This window comes from Oncorhynchus masou, chromosome 3 (assembly GCF_036934945.1).
Source record: "Oncorhynchus masou masou isolate Uvic2021 chromosome 3, UVic_Omas_1.1, whole genome shotgun sequence".
NCBI lineage: Eukaryota > Metazoa > Chordata > Actinopteri > Salmoniformes > Salmonidae > Oncorhynchus > Oncorhynchus masou.
In genome coordinates, this window is record NC_088214.1 from 3,567,489 (window position 1) to 3,587,526 (window position 20,038).

At 42.4% G+C, this 20,038-nt stretch overlaps 2 protein-coding genes across 3 annotated transcripts in view; one reads left to right on the forward strand and one right to left on the reverse strand.

Annotated features, from left to right (window-relative positions):
• LOC135509028 (ras-related protein Rab-31-like) overlaps positions 1-20,038 on the forward strand; it is a 235,218-nt gene that overhangs the window by 210,386 nt on the left and 4,794 nt on the right. The gene's annotated exons all lie outside the window — the stretch shown is intronic.
• The window catches only part of LOC135508967 (band 4.1-like protein 3), a 180,370-nt gene that overhangs the window by 41,196 nt on the left and 119,136 nt on the right, over positions 1-20,038 (reverse strand). For both annotated transcript variants that reach the window (XM_064929219.1, XM_064929227.1), the window contains exon 9: positions 296-448. In XM_064929219.1, the coding sequence (XP_064785291.1) occupies positions 296-448 (153 nt within the window). The remainder of the gene's footprint in view (positions 1-295; positions 449-20,038) is intronic.

The following is a 20,038-nucleotide window of genomic DNA, read 5'->3' on the forward strand; positions in this document are numbered from 1 at the left end:
TGCTCAGTTCACAGAGTTCTACCTGCTCAGTTCACAGAGTTCTACCTGCTCAGTTCACAGAGTTCTACCTGCTCAGTTCACAGAGTTCTACCTGCTCAGTTCACAGAGTTCTACCTGCTCAGTTCACAGAGTTCTACCTGCTCAGTTCACAGAGTTCTACCTGCTCAGTTCACAGAGTTCTACCTGCTCAGTTCACAGAGTTCTACCTGCTCAGTTCACAGAGTTCTACCTGCTCAGTTCACATGGTCAGGAAAAGTCCCAGCCCTGATAGATCTGCTGTTGTTTGTGTGTTTACCTCTCCAGGGCGTATCTTGATGTAGAAGTTGTCTCTCTTGTAGGAGATCTTTAGGACCGTGGGCCAGGCGAAGCGGTTGATTCTCAGTCTGTCTCTATAGATGAGGAGACCACTGGAGAACACTCCTAGCATGATCTCTAAGCCTTCAGAGTCCTAATAGATTAGAGGGATATGATACAACACATTACATTGCATTCAGAAAGGATTGACACTCCAATGACTGATCCTACATGTTCTTGTTGTCACAGCCTGAACTTAAAATGGATTACATTTAGATGGTTTTTGTCACAATACCCCATAATGTCAAAGTGGAATTATGCTTTTAGAAATGTTAATTACAAATGAAAAGCTGAAAATGTCTTGAGGAAATTAGATATTCAAAACACTTTTGTTATAGCCTAAATATGTTAATGAGACAGGCTTCCTACCAACTAGACAGGTGGTTTAATGAGGAGAGGGACAGGCTTCCTACCAACTAGCCAGGTGGTTTAATGAGGAGAGACAGGCTTCCTACCAACTAGACAGGTGATTTAATGAGGAGAGACAGGCTTCCCACCAACTAGACAGGTGGTTTAATGAGGAGAGACAGGCTTCCTACCAACTAGGCAGGTGGTTTAATGAGGAGAGACAGGCTTCCTACCAACTAGACAGGTGGTTTAATGAGGAGAGACCGGCTTCCTACCAACTAGCCAGGTGGTTTAATGAGGAGAGACAGGCTTCACACCAACTAGCCAGGTGGTTTAATGAGGAGAGACAGGCTTCCTACCAACTAGGCAGGTGGTTTAATGAGGAGAGACAGGCTTCCTACCAACTAGACAGGTGGTTTAATGAGGAGAGACAGGCTTCCTACCAACTAGACAGGTGATTTAATGAGAGGAGAGACAGGCTTCCCACCAACTAGACAGGTGGTTTAATGAGGAGAGACAGGCTTCCCACCAACTAGGCAGGTGATTTAATGAGAGGAGAGACAGGCTTCCTACCAACTAGACAGGTGATTTAATGAGAGGAGAGACAGGCTTCCTACCAACTAGCCAGGTGGTTTAATGAGGAGAGACAGGCTTCCTACCAACTAGACAGGTGATTTAATGAGAGGAGAGACAGGCTTCCTACCAACTAGCCAGGTGGTTTAATGAGGAGAGACAGGCTTCCTACCAACTAGACAGGTGATTTAATGAGAGGAGAGACAGGCTTCCTACCAACTAGCCAGGTGGTTTAATGAGGAGAGACAGGCTTCCTACCAACTAGACAGGTGATTTAATGAGAGGAGAGACAGGCTTCCTACCAACTAGACAGGTGATTTAATGAGAGGAGAGACAGGCTTCCTACCAACTAGGCAGGTGATTTAATGAGAGGAGAGACAGGCCGAAGAGACAGGCCGAAAAGACAGGCTGGTGGCGGTTCCAAGTTTGTAGTGTTGTCTGTCTGTCACTCTCTTTCATCTGTCTGTCTCTCTCTTCATCTGTCTGTCTCTCTCTTCCATCTGTCTGTCTGTCTGTCTCTTGATCTGTCTGTCTGTCTGTCTGTCTGTCTGTCTGTCTGTCTGTCTGTCTCTCTCTTCCATCTGTCTGTCTCTCTTCCATCTGTCTGTCTCTCTCTTCGTCTGTCTGTCTGTCTGTCTGCCTACCTGCCTGTCTGTCTCTTGATCTGTCTGTCTCTTTCTTCGTCTGTCTGTCTGTCTGTCTGTCTGTCTCTTCCATCAGTCTGTCTGTATCTTGATCTGTCTGTCTGTCTCTCTCTCTTCGTCTGTCTGTCTGTCTCTCGCTCTCTTGATCTGTCTGTCTGACTCTCTCTTTATCTGTCTTTCTGTCTGTCTCTATCTTCGTCTGTCTGTCTCTCGCTCTCTTGATCTGTCTGTCTGTCTGTCTGTCTGTCTGTCTGTCTGTCTGTCTGTCTCTCTCTTCCATCTGTCTGTCTGTATCTTGATCTGTCTGTCTGTCTCTCTCTCTCTTTGTCTGTCTGTCTGTCTCTATCTTCGTCTGTCTGTCTGTCTCTCTCTTGATCTGTCTGTCTGTCTGACTGTCTGTCTGTCTCTCTCTTCCATCTGTCTGTCTGTATCTTGATCTGTCTGTCTGTCTCTCTCTCTCTTCCTCTGTCTGTCTGTCACTCTCTTTCATCTGTCTGTCTCTCTCTTCATCTGTCTGTCTCTCTCTTCCATCTGTCTGTCTGTCTCTTGATCTGTCTGTCTGTCTCTCTCTTCATCTGTCTGTCTCTCTCTTCATCTGTCTGTCTCTCTCTTCATCTGTCTGTCTCTCTCTTCATCTGTCTGTCTGTCTGTCTGCCTGTCTGTCTCTTGATCTGTCTGTCTGTTTCTCTCTTCATCTGTCTGTCTCTCTCTTCGTCTGTCTGTCTCTCTCTTCGTCTGTCTGTCTCTCTCTTCGTCTGTCTGTCTGTCTGTCTGTCTGTCTGTCTCTCTCTTCCATATGTCTGTCTCTCTCTTTATCTGTCTGTCTGTCTCTCTCTTTATCTGTCTGTCTGTCTCTATCTTTGTCTGTCTGTCTGTCTCTCGCTCTCTTGATCTGTCTGTCTGTCTGACTGTCTGTCTGTCTCTCTCTTCCATCTGTCTGTCTGTATCTTGATCTGTCTGTCTGTCTCTCTCTCTTCATCTGTCTGTCTGTCACTCTCTTTCATCTGTCTGTCTCTCTCTTCATCTGTCTGTCTCTCTCTTCCATCTGTCTGTCTGTCTGTCTCTTGATCTGTCTGTCTCTTGATCTGTCTGTCTGTCTGTCTGTCTGTCTGTCTGTCTCTCTCTCTTCCATCTGTCTGTCTCTCTCTTCATCTGTCTGTCTCTCTCTTCATCTGTCTGTCTGTCTGTCTGTCTGTCTGCCTGTCTGTCTCTTGATCTGTCTGTCTGTTTCTCTCTTCGTCTGTCTGTCTCTCTCTTCGTCTGTCTGTTTCTCTCTTCATCTGTCTGTCTCTCTCTTCGTCTGTCTGTCTGTCTGTCTGTCTGTCTGTCTGTCTGTCTGTCTGTCTCTTCCATCAGTCTCTCTGTATCTTGATCTGTCTGTCTCTCTCTCTCTTCGTCTGTCTGTCTGTCTGTCTCTCGCTCTCTTGATCTGTCTGTCTGTCTGTCTGTCTCTCTCTTTATCTGTCTGTCTGTCTGTCTGTCTGTCTGTCTGTCTGTCTGTCTGTCTGTCTGTCTCTATCTTCGTCTGTCTGTCTCTCGCTCTCTTGATCTGTCTGTCTGTCTCTCTCTTTATCTGTCTGTCTGTCTCTCTCTTTATCTGTCTGTCTGTCTCTATCTTCGTCTGTCTGTCTGTCTCTCGCTCTCTTGATCTGTCTGTCTGTCTGTCTCTCTCTTCCATCTGTCTGTCTGTATCTTGATCTGTCTGTCTCTCGCTCTCTTGATCTGTTTGTCTGTCTCTCTCTTTATCTGTCTGTCTGTCTCTATCTTCGTCTGTCTGTCTCTCGCTCTCTTGATCTGTCTGTCTGTCTCTCTCTTTATCTGTCCGTCCGTCCGTCCGTCCGTCCGTCTGTCTGTCTGGTTGGCTGTCTGTCTGTCTTCATCTGTCTCTCGCTTCATCTGTCTGTCTCTGTCTCTCTTCATCTGTCTCTCTGTCTGTCTCTCTCTCTCTCCATCTGTATGTCTGTTTCTCTCCATCTGTATGTCTGCCCAATGAGATTAATAAAATCAAACACATAATTAAAACAGAGTGGATTATACCACAGAATCTCCTCAGTGCATTCCGAGCCAAGCCAAGGCAGAGCCACACAGGCGTCAATGGAGCTAACTAACAGGGCTAAGGCTCATGGTGAGAAGCAGAGAGACAGTAGACAGTCAGTTGTCAGCCCAGCTAAAGTTCATATCATTGGACAGTCCGTTGTCAGCCCAGCTAGAGGTCATGTCATTGGACAGTCAGTTGGCAGCCCAGCTAGAGGTCATTAGAGTGGACAGTCAGTTGCCAGCCCAGCTAGAGGTCATATCATTGGACAGTCTGTTGTCAGCCCAGCTAGAGGTCATGTCATTGGACAGTCAGTTGTCAGCCCAGCTAGAGGTCATTAGAGTGGACAGTCAGTTGTCAGCCCAGCTAGAGGTCATGTCATTGGACAGTCAGTTGGCAGCCCAGCTAGAGGTCATTAGAGTGGACAGTCCGTTGACAGCCCAGCGAGAGGTCATGTCATTGGACAGTCAGTTGTCAGCCCAGCTAGTGGTCATTAGAGTGGACAGTCAGTTGTCAGCCCAGCTAGAGGTCATATCATTGGACAGTCTGTTGTCAGCCCAGCTAGAGGTCATGTCATTGGACAGTCAGTTGTCAGCCCAGCTAGAGGTCATTAGAGTGGACAGTCAGTTGTCAGCCCAGCTAGAGGTCATTAGAGTGGACAGTCAGTTGTCAGCCCAGCTAGAGGTCATTAGAGTGGACAGTCAGTTGGCAGCCCAGCTAGAGGTCATTAGAGTGGACAGTCAGTTGTCAGCCCAGCTAGAGGTCATGTCATTGGACAGTCAGTTGTCAGCCCAGCTAGAGGTCATATCATTGGACAGTCTGTTGTCAGCCCAGCTAGAGGTCATGTCATTGGACAGTCAGTTGGCAGCCCAGCTAGTGGTCATTAGAGTGGACAGTCAGTTGTCAGCCCAGCTAGAGGTCATGTCATTGGACAGTCCGTTGTCAGCCCAGCTAGAGGTCATGTCATTGGACAGTCAGTTGGCAGCCCAGCTAGAGGTCATGTCATTGGACAGTCCGTTGTCAGCCCAGCTAGAGGTCATGTCATTGGACAGTCAGTTGGCAGCCCAGCTAGTGGTCATTAGAGTGGACAGTCAGTTGTCAGCCCAGCTAGAGGTCATGTCATTGGACAGTCAGTTGACAGCCCAGCTAGAGGTCATGTCATTGGACAGTCAGTTGACAGCCCAGCTAGAGGTCATGTCATTGGACAGTCCGTTGTCAGCCCAGCTAGAGGTCATGTCATTGGACAGTCAGTTGGCAGCCCAGCTAGAGGTCATTAGAGTGGACAGTCAGTTGTCAGCCCAGCTAGAGGTCATGTCATTGGACAGTCCGTTGACAGCCCAGCTAGAGGTCATGTCATTGGACAGTCCGTTGACAGCCCAGCTAGAGGTCATGTCATTGGACAGTCCGTTTTTGGGCTGACCCCATATAGTCGACTGGTAGATTGTTTGGCTGTTGGTGGATATCTTTAGTGGAGCAGAAAATATATATACACTACAGTTCAAAAGTTTGGGGTCACTTAGAAATGTCCTTGTTTTTGAAAGAAAAGCAAAAAATGCTGTTCATTAAAATAAAATAAAATAGATCAGAAATACAGTGTAGACATTGTTAATGTTGTAAATTACTATTGCAGCTGGAAATGGCATATTTTTTCTGGAATATCTACATAGAGTACACCTCACAACTGGCAGCTTCATTAAATAGTACCCGCAAAACACCAGTCTCAATGTTAACAGTGAAGAGGCGACTCCGGGATGCTGACCTTCTAGGCAGAGTTCCTCTGTCCAGTGTCTGTGTTCTTTTGTCCATCTTAATCTTTTCTTTTTATTGGCCAGTCTGAAATGTGGCTTTTTCTTTGCAACCAAGCTTCATGCAACTGTTTCTGTTTTAAATCTTTGCTTTTCTGTAATAAAGACTTGAAACTTTGTTGTCGTTAGAACATCCTCTCTGGTATTATGTATAATTTATTTAGTGTTGTTTACTTTGTTCCAAATAGTCCAAACAATTATATTTATAAAAATAATAGCAGTATTTCTAAATCTTCTTCTTATCGTTATTATTACTATCATTATTCTGTTAATCATTATAATAATTTATAATTACAAGGCTTAGTATAGTAAGTAGTCTTGTATAATTATTTATTTTATTTAACCTTTATTTAACTAGGAAAGTCAGTTGAGAAAGAAATTCTTATTTTCAATAACGGCCAAGGAACAGTGGGCTACCTGCCGCCCCTAACCTCTAACCACTAGGCTACCTGCCGGTCCTCCACTCTAACCACTAGGATACCTGCTGCCACTACACTCTAACCACTAGGCTACCTGCCCCCCTACACTCTAACCACAAGGTTACCAGCTGCCACTACACTCTAACCACTAGGCTACCTTCCCCCCCTACACTCTAACCACTAGGCTACCTGCCCCCCCTACACTCTAACCACTAGGCTACCTGCTGCTCCTCCACTCTAACCACTAGGCTACCTGCCGCCCCAACATTCTAACCACAAGGCTACCTGCCGCCCCAACATTCTAACCACTAGGCTATCTGCCCCCCTACACTCTAACCACTAGGCTACCTGCCCCCCTACACTCTAACCACTAGGCTACCTGCTGCCACTACACTCTAACCACTAGGCTACCTGCTGCCCCAACATTCTAACCACTAGGCTACCTGACCCCCTACACTCTAACCACTAGGCTACCTGACCCCCCCAAAATTCTAACCACTAGGAAACCTGCCCCCCTACACTCTAACCACTAGGCTACCTACCCCCCCTACACTCTAACCACTAGGCTACCTGCCGCCCCTACACTCTAACCACTAGGCTACCTGCCGCCCCTACACTCTAACCACTAGGCTACCTGCCGCCCCTCCACTCTAACCACTAGGCTACCTGCCGCCCCTCCACTCTAACCACTAGGCTACCTGCCGCCCCTCCACTCTAACCACTAGGCTACCTGCCGCTCCTCCACTCTGTTATGGATACAGTTATCCTGTGAGTGTGTGTATCCTGTGTGTGTGTTTCTTTTCTCTCCTTCTCCCCTCTCAGGTGAAAATCATCACTCCCCAATCAGTCAACAATCAATCATCAATCAGAAGACACACCTCCTCCTATTTCCTGACCTATCACAGTTCCTTTCCCTTGGTTTAAAAACCCCATCATTTGTTTGTTCTAGAGCTCAATCTCTCTGTAATGTCATGTCTGTAGGTCTCTGTGTTTCACTCTCGCGTTGTGTCGTAACCTCTCTTTTGTTTAAGCACCTCATAGCACTTTGTCATCACCTGTGAGTATTGTTTTTGGTTATGGTGTTTGTTTGATTGCTGGTGGGAAAAGGGGGAAGCCAAGACAAGTCGCCCATGGGCATACACTACCCGTAGGTGAACTTTGTTAAATACACTAGTTAGAACTGGGCGGACCACCCACTGTATTTTTGGTTAGTTAGTTAGCTGTTGTTAAAGTAGGCTAGTCTAGCTTAGGGGTGTTTTTGAATACTTATTGTTTCTTTCCTTGGGTCCAGCTCAGCCCATTTTTCCTGCTCCCCCCATTACCGTGTGTTTATAAATAAACCTAGAGTTTGACGGTAGATTTCTGTTGTCGTGGTTATTTCGTTCACACTTTTACTTTGTCACAATAATAATTTGCATGAGTTATGTTACGGATCTCATTACCATCCCCCCCCTAGACTGTCGGGCCAAAAGGGATTCGTAACAACTCTAACCACTAGGCTGCCTGCCGCCCCTCCACTCTAACCGCTAGGCTACCTGCCACCCCTACATTCAAACCACTAGGCTACCTGCCCCCCCACTACATTCTAACCACTAGGCTACCTGCCGCCCCTAAACTCTAACCACTAGGCTACCTGATCCCCCAAAAACTCCAACCACAAGGCTACCTGATCCCCCCCCTACACTCTAACCACTAGGCTACCTGCAGCCCCGCCCCTCAGGTCCTATTGATGTGATTAGGATATGCTATAGGTCAGGTCCTATTGATGTGATATGCTATAGGTCAGGTCCTATTGATGTGATATGCTATAGGTCAGGTCCTATTGATGTGATATGCTATAGGTCAGGTCCTATTGATGTGATATGCTATAGGTCAGGTCTTATTGATGTGATATGCTATAGGTCAGGTCCTATTGATGTGATATGCTATAGGTCAGGTCCTATTGATGTGATATGCTAAAGGTCAGGTCCTATTGATGTGATATGCTATAGGTCAGGTCCTATTGATGTGATATGCTATAGGTCAGGTCCTATTGATGTGATATGCTATAGGTCAGGTCCAATTGATGTGAAATGCTATAGGTCAGGTCCTATTGATGTGATTAGGATATGCTATAGGTCAGGTCCTATTGATGTGATATGCTATAGGTCAGGTCCTATTGATGTGATATGCTATAGGTCAGGTCCTATTGATGTGATATGCTATAGGTCAGCTCCTATTGATGTGATATGCTATAGGTCAGGTCCTATTGATGTGATATGCTATAGGTCAGCTCCTATTGATGTGATATGCTATAGGTCAGCTCCTATTGATGTGATATGCTATAGGTCAGCTCCTATTGATGTGATGTGCTATAGGTCAGGTCCTAGTGATGTGCTATAGCTCAGGTCCTATTGATGTTATATGCTATAGCTCAGGTCCTATTGATGTTATATGCTATAGGTCAGGTCCTATTGATGTGATGTGCTATAGGTCAGGTCCTGTTGATGTGATATTCTATAGGTCAGGTCCTATTGATGTGATGTGATATGATATAGGTCAGGTCCTATTGATGTAATTAGGCTATGCTATAGGTCAGGTCCTATTGATGTGATATGCTATAGGTCAGGTCCTATTGATGTGATATGATATAGGTCAGGTCCTATTGATGTAATTAGGCTATGCTATAGGTCAGGTCCTATTGATGTGATTAGGATATGCTATAGGTCAGGTCCTATTGATGTGATATGCTATAGGTCAGGTCCTATTGATGTGATAGGCTATAGGTCAGGTCCTATTGATGTAATTAGGATATGCTATAGGTCAGGTCCTATTGATGTGATTAGGATATGCTGTAGGTCAGGTCCTATTGATTAGGATATGATATAGGTCAGGTCCTATTGATTAGGATATGATGTAGGTCAGGTCCTATTGATTAGGATATGATGTAGGTCAGGTCCTATTGATGTGATATGCTATAGGTCAGGTCTTATTGATGTGATATGCTATAGGTCAGGTCCTATTGATGTGATATGCTATAAGTCAGGTCCTATTGATGTGATATGCTATAGGTCAGGTCCTATTTATGTGATATGCTATAGGTCAGGTCCTATTGATGTGATATGCTATAGGTCAGGTCCTATTGATGTGATTAGGATATGCTATCGGTCAGGTCCTATTGATGTGATATGCTATAGGTCAGGTTCTATTGATGTAATTAGGATATGCAATAGGTCAGGTCCTATTGATGTGATATGCAATAGGTCAGGTCCTATTGATGTGATATGCAATAGGTCAGGTCCTATTGATGTGATATGCAATAGGTCAGGTCCTATTGATGTGATATGCTGTAGGTCAGGTCCTATTGATGTGATATGCTATAGGTCAGGTCCTATTGATGTTATAGGCTATAGGTCAGGTCCTATTGATGTAATTAGGATATGCTACAGGTCAGGTCCTATTGATGTGATATGCTGTAGGTCAGGTCCTATTGATGTGATATGCTGTAGGTCAGGTCCTATTGATGTGATATGCTATAGGTCAGGTCCTATTGATGTGATATGATATAGGTCAGGTCCTATTGATGTAATTAGGCTATGCTATAGGTCAGGTCCTATTGATGTGATGTGATATGATATAGGTCAGGTCCTATTGATGTAATTAGGCTATGCTATAGGTCAGGTCCTATTGATGTGATTAGGATATGCTATAGGTCAGGTCCTATTGATGTAATTAGGCTATGCTATAGGTCAGGTCCTATTGATGTGATGTGATATGATATAGGTCAGGTCCTATTGATGTAATTAGGCTATGCTATAGGTCAGGTCCTATTGATGTGATTAGGATATGCTATAGGTCAGGTCCTATTGATGTAATTAGGATATGCTATAGGTCAGGTCCTATTGATGTGATATGCTATAGGTCAGGTCCTATTGATGTGATATGATATAGGTCAGGTCCTATTGATGTAATTAGGCTATGCTATAGGTCAGGTCCTATTGATGTGATTAGGATATGCTATAGGTCAGGTCCTATTGATGTGATATGCTATAGGTCAGGTCCTATTGATGTGATGTGCTATAGGTCAGGTCCTATTGATGTGATATGCTATAGGTCAGGTCTATTGATGTGATATGCTATAGGTCAGGTCCTATTGATGTGATATGCTATAGGTCAGGTCCTATTGATGTGATATGCTATAGGTCAGGTCTTATTGATGTGATATGCTATAGGTCAGGTCCTATTGATGTGATATGCTATAGGTCAGGTCCTATTGATGTGATATGCTAAAGGTCAGGTCCTATTGATGTGATATGCTATAGGTCAGATCCAATTGATGTGATATGCTATAGGTCAGGTCCTATTGATGTGATTAGGATATGCTTTAGGTCAGGTCCTATTGATGTGATTAGGATGTGCTATAGGTCAGGTCCTATTGATGTGATATGCTATAGGTCAGGTCCTATTGATGTGATATGCTATAGGTCAGGTCCTATTGATGTGATATGCTAAAGGTCAGGTCCTATTGATGTGATATGCTATAGGTCAGATCCAATTGATGTGATATGCTATAGGTCAGATCCAATTGATGTGATATGCTATAGGTCAGGTCCAATTGATGTGATATGCTATAGGTCAGGTCCAATTGATGTGATATGCTATAGGTCAGGTCCTATTGATGTGATATGCTATAGGTCAGGTCCTATTGATGTGATATGCTATAGGTCAGGTCCTATTGATGTGATATGCTATAAGTCAGGTCCTGTTGATGTGATATGCTATAGGTCAGGTCCTATTGATGTGATATGCTATAGGTCAGGTCGTATTGATGTGAAATGCTATAGGTCAGGTCCTATTGATGTGAAATGCTATAGGTCAGGTCCTATTGATGTGATATGCTATAGGTCAGGTCCTATTGATGTGATATGCTATAGGTCAGGTCCTATTGATGTGATTAGGATATGCTATAGGTCAGGTCCTATTGATGTGATATGCTATAGGTCAGGTCCTATTGATGTAATTAGGATATGCTATAGGTCAGGTCCTATTGATGTGATATGCTATAGGTCAGGTCCTATTGATGTGATATGCTATAGGTCAGGTCCTATTGATGTGATATGCTAAAGGTCAGGTCCTATTGATGTGATATGCTATAGGTCAGGTCCTATTGATGTGATATGCTATAGGTCAGGTCCTATTGATGTGATTAGGATATGCTATAGGTCAGGTCCTATTGATGTGATATGCTATAGGTCAGGTCCTATTGATGTGATATGTTATAGGTCAGTTCCTATTGATGTGATATGCTATAGGTCAGGTCCTATTGATGTGATTGTGATATGCTATAGGTCAGGTCCTATTGATGTGATATGCTATAGGTCAGGTCCTATTGATGTGATATGATATAGGTCAGGTCCTATTGATGTAATTAGGCTATGCTATAGGTCAGGTCCTATTGATGTGATTAGGATATGCTATAGGTCAGGTCCTATTGATGTGATATGCTATAGGTCAGGTCCTATTGATGTGATATGCTATAGGTCAGGTCCTATTGATGTGATATGCTATAGGTCAGGTCCTATTGATGTGATGTGCTATAGGTCAGGTCCTATTGATGTGATATGCTATAGGTCAGGTCCTATTGATGTGATATGCTATAGGTCAGGTCCTATTGATGTGATATGCTATAGGTCAGGTCCTATTGATGTGATATGCTATAGGTCAGGTCCTATTGATGTGATTAGGATATGCTATAGGTCAGGTCCTATTGATGTGATATGCTATAGGTCAGGTCCTATTGATGTAATTAGGATATGCTATAGGTCAGGTCCTATTGATGTGATATGCTATAGGTCAGGTCCTATTGATGTGATATGCTATAGGTCAGGTCCTATTGATGTGATATGCTATAGGTCAGGTCCTATTGATGTGATATGCTATAGGTCAGGTCCTATTGATGTGATATGCTATAGGTCTGGTCCTATTGATGTGATATGCTATAGGTCAGGTCCTATTGATGTGATATGCTATAGGTCAGGTCTTATTGATGTGATATGCTATAGGTCAGGTCCTATTGATGTGATATGCTATAGGTCAGGTCCTATTGATGTGATATGCTATAGGTCAGGTCCTATTGATGTGATATGCTATAGGTCAGGTCCTATTGATGTGATATGCTATAGGTCAGGTCCTATTGATGTGATATGCTATAGGTCAGGTCCTATTGATGTGATATGCTATAGGTCAGGTCCTATTGATGTGATATGCTATAGGTCAGGTCCTATTGATGTGATATGCTATAGGTCAGGTCCTATTGATGTGAAATGCTATAGGTCAGGTCCTATTGATGTGATATGCTATAGGTCAGGTCCTATTGATGTGATATGCTATAGGTCAGGTCCTATTGATGTGATATGATATAGGTCAGGTCCTATTGATGTGATATGCTATAGGTCAGGTCCTATTGATGTGATTAGGATATGATATAGGTCAGGTCTTATTGATGTGATATGCTATAGGTCAGGTCCTATTGATGTGATATGCTATAGGTCAGGTCCTATTGATGTGATATGCTATAGGTCAGGTCCTATTGATGTGATATGCTATAGGTCAGGTCCTATTGATGTGATATGCTATAGGTCAGGTCCTATTGATGTGATATGCTATAGGTCAGGTCCTATTGATGTGATATGCTATAGGTCAGGTCCTATTGATGTGATGTGCTATAGGTCAGGTCCTATTGATGTTATATGCTATAGGTCAGGTCCTATTGATGTGATATGCTATAGGTCAGGTCCTATTGATGTAATTAGGATATGCTATAGGTCAGGTCCTATTGATGTGATGTGCTATAGGTCAGGTCCTATTGATGTGATGTGATATGCTATAGGTCAGGTCCTATTGATGTAATTAGGATATGCTATAGGTCAGGTCCTATTGATGTGATATGCTATAGGTCAGGTCCTATTGATGTGATATGCTATAGGTCAGGTCCTATTGATGTAATATGATATAGATCAGGTCCTATTGATGTAATATGATATAGATCAGGTCCTATTGATGTAATTAGGATATGCTGTAGGTCAGGTCCTATTGATTAGGATATGATATAGGTCAGGTCCTATTGATGTGATATGCTATAGGTCAGGTCCTATTGATGTGATTAGGATATGCTGTAGGTCAGGTCCTATTGATTAGGATATGATATAGGTCAGGTCCTATTGATTAGATATGATATAGGTCAGGTCCTATTGATTAGGATATGATATAGGTCAGGTCCTATTGATTAGGATATGATATAGGTCAGGTCCTATTGATGTGATATGCTATAGGTCAGGTCCTATTGATGTGATATGCTATAGGTCAGGTCCTATTGATGTGATATGCTATAGGTCAGGTCCTATTGATGTGATATGCTATAGGTCAGGTCCTATTGATGTGATGTGCTGTAGGTCAGGTCGTATTGATGTGATGTGCTGTAGGTCAGGTCCTATCGATGTGATATGCTATAGATCAGGTCCTATTGATGTGATATGCTATAGGTCAGGTCCTATTGATGTGATTAGGATATGCTATAGGTCAGGTCCTATTGATGTGATATGCTATAGGTCAGGTCCTATTGATGTGATATGCTATAGGTCAGGTCCTATTGATGTGATATGCTATAGGTCAGGTCCTATTGATGTGATATGCTATAGGTCAGGTCCTATTGATGTGATATGCTATAGGTCAGGTCCTATTGATGTAATTAGGATATGCTATAGGTCAGGTCCTATTGATGTGATATGCTATAGGTCAGGTCCTATTGATGTGATATGCTATAGGTCAGGTCCTATTGATGTGATATGCTATAGGTCAGGTCCTATTGATGTGATATGCTATAGGTCAGGTCCTATTGATGTAATTAGGCTATGCTATAGGTCAGGTCCTATTGATGTGATATGCTATAGGTCAGGTCCTATTGATGTGATTAGGCTATGCTATAGGTCAGGTCCTATTGATGTGATATGCTATAGGTCAGGTCCTATTGATGTGATATGCTATAGGTCAGGTCCTATTGATGTGATTAGGATATGCTATAGGTCAGGTCCTATTGATGTGATATGCTATAGGTCAGGTCCTATTGATGTGATATGCTATAGGTCAGGTCCTATTGATGTGATATGCTATAGGTCAGGTCCTATTGATGTGATTAGGATATGCTATAGGTCAGGTCCTATTGATGTGATATGCTATAGGTCAGGTCCTATTGATGTGATGTGCTATAGGTCAGGTCCTATTGATGTGATGTGCTATAGGTCAGGTCCTATTGATGTGATATGCTATAGGTCAGGTCCTATTGATGTGATATGCTATAGGTCAGGTCCTATTGATGTGATATGCTATAGGTCAGGTCCTATTGATGTGATTAGGATATGCTATAGGTCAGGTCCTATTGATGTGATTAGGATATGCTATAGGTCAGGTCCTATTGATGTGATATGCTATAGGTCAGGTCCTATTGATGTGATATGCTATAGGTCAGGTCTTATTGATGTGATATGCTATAGGTCAGGTCCTATTGATGTGATATGCTATAGGTCAGGTCCTATTGATGTGATATGCTATAGGTCAGGTCCTATTGATGTGATATGCTATAGGTCAGGTCCTATTGATGTGATATGCTATAGGTCAGGTCCTATTGATGTGATATGCTAAAGGTCAGGTCCTATTGATGTGATATGCTATAGGTCAGGTCCAATTGATGTGATATGCTATAGGTCAGGTCCTATTGATGTGATTAGGATATGCTATAGGTCAGGTCCTATTGATGTGATTATGTGCTATAGGTCAGGTCCTATTGATGTGATATGCTATAGGTCAGGTCCTATTGATGTGATATGCTATAGGTCAGGTCCTATTGATGTGATATGCTATAGGTCAGGTCCTATTGATGTGATATGCTAAAGGTCAGGTCCTATTGATGTGATATGCTATAGGTCAGGTCCAATTGATGTGATATGCTATAGGTCAGATCCAATTGATGTGATATGCTATAGGTCAGGTCCAATTGATGTGATATGCTATAGGTCAGATCCAATTGATGTGATATGCTATAGGTCAGGTCCTATTGATGTGATATGCTATAGGTCAGGTCCTATTGATGTGATATGCTATAGGTCAGGTCCTATTGATGTGATATGCTATAGGTCAGGTCCTATTGATGTGATATGCTATAGGTCAGGCCCTATTGATGTGATATGCTATAAGTCAGGTCCTATTGATGTGATATGCTATAGGTCAGGTCCTATTGATGTGATATGCTATAGGTCAGGTCCTATTGATGTGATATGCTATAGGTCAGGTCGTATTGATGTGATATGCTATAGGTCAGGTCCTATTGATGTGATATGCTATAGGTCAGGTCCTATTGATGTGATTAGGATATGCTATAGGTCAGGTCCTATTGATGTGATATGCTATAGGTCAGGTCCTATTGATGTAATTAGGATATGCTATAGGTCAGGTCCTATTGATGTGATATGCTATAGGTCAGGTCCTATTGATGTGATATGCTATAGGTCAGGTCCTATTGATGTGATATGCTATAGGTCAGGTCCTATTGATGTGATATGCTATAGGTCAGGTCCTATTGATGTGATATGCTATAGGTCAGGTCCTATTGATGTGATATGCTATAGGTCAGGTCCTGTTGATGTGATATGTTATAGGTCAGGTCCTATTGATGTGATATGCTATAGGTCAGGTCCTATTGATGTGATTGGGATATGCTATCGGTCAGGCCCTATTGATGTGATATGCTATAGGTCAGGTCCTATTGATGTGATATGCTTTAGGTCAGGTCCTATTGATGTGATATGCTATAGGTCAGGTCCTGTTGATGTGATATGTTATAGGTCAGTTCCTATTGATGTGATATGCTATCGGTCAGGCCCTATTGATGTGATATGCTATAGGTCAGGTCCTATTGATGTGATATGATATAGGTCAGGTCCTATTGATGTAATTAGGCTATGCTATAGGTCAGGTCCTATTGATGTGATTAGGATATGCTATAGGTCAGGTCCTATTGATGTGATATGCTATAGGTCAGGTCCTATTGATGTGATATGCTATAGGTCAGGTCCTATTGATGTGATGTGCTATAGGTCAGGTCCTATTGATGTGATGTGCTATAGGTCAGGTCCTATTGATGTGATATGCTATAGGTCAGGTCCTATTGATGTGATATGCTATAGGTCAGGTCCTATTGATGTGATATGCTATAGGTCAGGTCCTATTGATGTGATATGCTATAGGTCAGGTCCTATTGATGTGATATGCTATAGGTCAGGTCCTATTGATGTGATATGCTATAGGTCAGGTCCTATTGATGTGATTAGGATATGCTATAGGTCAGGTCCTATTGATGTGATATGCTATAGGTCAGGTTCTATTGATGTAATTAGGATATGCTATAGGTCAGGTCCTATTGATGTGATATGCTATAGGTCAGGTCCTATTGATGTGATGTGCTATAGGTCAGGTCCTATTGATGTGATGTGCTATAGGTCAGGTCCTATTGATGTGATATGCTATAGGTCAGGTCCTATTGATGTGATATGCTATAGGTCTGGTCCTATTGATGTGATATGCTATAGGTCAGGTCCTATTGATGTGATATGCTATAGGTCAGGTCTTATTGATGTGATATGCTATAGGTCAGGTCCTATTGATGTGATATGCTATAGGTCAGGTCCTATTGATGTGATATGCTATAGGTCAGGTCCTATTGATGTGATATGCTATAGGTCAGGTCCTATTGATGTGATATGCTATAGGTCAGGTCCTATTGATGTGAAATGCTATAGGTCAGGTCCTATTGATGTGATATGCTATAGGTCAGGTCCTATTGATGTGATATGATATGATATAGGTCAGGTCCTATTGATGTGATATGATATGATATAGGTCAGGTCCTATTGATGTGATTAGGATATGCTATAGGTCAGGTCCTATTGATGTGATATGCTATAGGTCAGGTCCTATTGATGTGATATGCTATAGGTCAGGTCCTATTGATGTGATATGCTATAGGTCAGGTCCTATTGATGTGATATGCTATAGGTCAGGTCCTATTGATGTGATATGCTATAGGTCAGGTCCTATTGATGTGATATGCTATAGGTCAGGTCCTATTGATGTGATGTGATATAGGTCAGGTCCTATTGATGTGATATAGGTCAGGTCCTATTGATGTGATATAGGTCAGGTCCTATTGATGTGATATAGGTCAGGTCCTATTGATGTGATATGCTATAGGTCTGGTCCTATTGATGTGATATGCTATAGGTCAGGTCCTATTGATGTGATATGCTATAGGTCAGGTCCTATTGATGTGATATGCTATAGGTCAGGTCCTATTGATGTGATATGCTATAGGTCAGGTCCTATTGATGTGATATGCTATAGGTCAGGTCCTATTGATGTGATATGCTATAGGTCAGGTCCTATTGATGTGATGTGCTATAGGTCAGGTCCTATTGATGTGATGTGCTATAGGTCAGGTCCTATTGATGTGATGTGCTATAGGTCAGGTCCTATTGATGTGATATGCTATATGTCAGGTCCTATTGATGTGATTAGGATATGCTATAGGTCAGGTCCTATTGATGTGATATGCTATAGGTCAGGTCCTATTGATTAGGATATGCTATAGGTCAGGTCCTATTGATGTGATATGCTATAGGTCAGGTCCTATTGATTAGGATATGGTATAGGTCAGGTCCTATTGATGTGATATGCTATAGGTCAGGTCCTATTGATGTGATATGCTATAGGTCAGGTCCTATTGATGTGATATGCTATAGGTCAGGTCCTATTGATGTGATATGCTATAGGTCAGGTCCTATTGATGTGATATGCTATAGGTCAGGTCCTATTGATGTGATATGCTATAGGTCAGGTCCTATTGATGTGATATGCTATAGGTCAGGTCCTATTGATGTGATATGCTATAGGTCAGGTCCTATTGATGTGATATGCTATAGGTCAGGTCCTATTGATGTGATATGCTATAGGTCAGGTCCTATTGATGTGATATGCTATAGGTCAGGTCCTATTGATGTGATATGCTATAGGTCAGGTCCTATTGATGTGATTAGGATATGCTATAGGTCAGGTCCTATTGATGTGATATGCTATAGGTCAGGTTCTATTGATGTAATTAGGATATGCTATAGGTCAGGTCCTATTGATGTGATATGCTATAGGTCAGGTCCTATTGATGTGATTAGGATATGCTATCGGTCAGGCCCTATTGATGTGATATGCTATAGGTCAGGTCCTATTGATGTGATATGCTATAGGTCAGGTCCTATTGATGTGATTATGCTATAGGTCAGGTCCTATTGATGTGATTAGGATATGCTATAGGTCAGGTCCTATTGATGTGATATGCTATAGGTCAGGTCCTATTGATGTGATATGCTATAGGTCAGGTCCTATTGATGTGATGTGCTATAGGTCAGGTCCTATTGATGTGATGTGCTATAGGTCAGGTCCTATTGATGTGATATGCTATAGGTCAGGTCCTATTGATGTGATATGCTATAGGTCAGGTCCTATTGATGTGATATGCTATAGGTCAGGTCCTATTGATGTGATTAGGATATGCTATAGGTCAGGTCCTATTGATGTGATATGCTATAGGTCAGGTCCTATTGATGTGATATGCTATAGGTCAGGTCCTATTGATGTGATTAGGATATGATATAGGTCAGGTCTTATTGATGTGATATGCTAGGTCAGGTCCTATTGATGTGATATGCTATAGGTCAGGTCCTATTGATGTGATATGCTATAGGTCAGGTCCTATTGATGTGATATGCTATAGGTCAGGTCCTATTGATGTGATATGCTATAGGTCAGGTCCTATTGATGTAATTAGGATATGCTATAGGTCAGGTCCTATTGATGTGATGTGCTATAGGTCAGGTCCTATTGATGTGATATGCTATAGGTCAGGTCCTATTGATGTGATGTGATATGCTATAGGTCAGGTCCTATTGATGTGATGTGATATGCTATAGGTCAGGTCCTATTGATGTAATTAGGATATGCTATAGGTCAGGTCCTATTGATGTGATATGCTATAGGTCAGGTCCTATTGATGTGATATGATATAGGTCAGGTCCTATTGATGTAATTAGGCTATGCTATAGGTCAGGTCCTATTGATGTGATTAGGATATGCTATAGGTCAGGTCCTATTGATGTGATATGCTATAGGTCAGGTCCTATTGATGTGATATGCTATAGGTCAGGTCCTATTGATGTAATTAGGATATGCTATAGGTCAGGTCCTATTGATGTGATTAGGATATGCTGTAGGTCAGGTCCTATTGATTAGGATATGATATAGGTCAGGTCCTATTGATTAGGATATGATATAGGTCAGGTCCTATTGATTAGGATATGATATAGGTCAGGTCCTATTGATTAGGATATGATATAGGTCAGGTCCTATTGATTAGGATTTGATATAGGTCAGGTCCTATTGATGTGATATGCTATAGGTCAGGTCCTATTGATGTGATATGCTATAGGTCAGGTCCTATTGATGTGATATGCTATAGGTCAGGTCCTATTGATGTGATATGCTATAGGTCAGGTCCTATTGATGTGATATGCTTTAGGTCAGGTCCTATTGATGTGATTAGGATATGATATAGGTCAGGTCCTATTGATGTGATATGCTATAGGTCAGGTCCTATTGATGTGATATGCTATAGGTCAGGTCCTATTGATGTGATATGCTATAGGTCAGCTCCTATTGATGTGATTAGGATATGCTATAGCTCAGGTCCTTTTGATGTGATTAGGATATGCTGTAGGTCAGGTC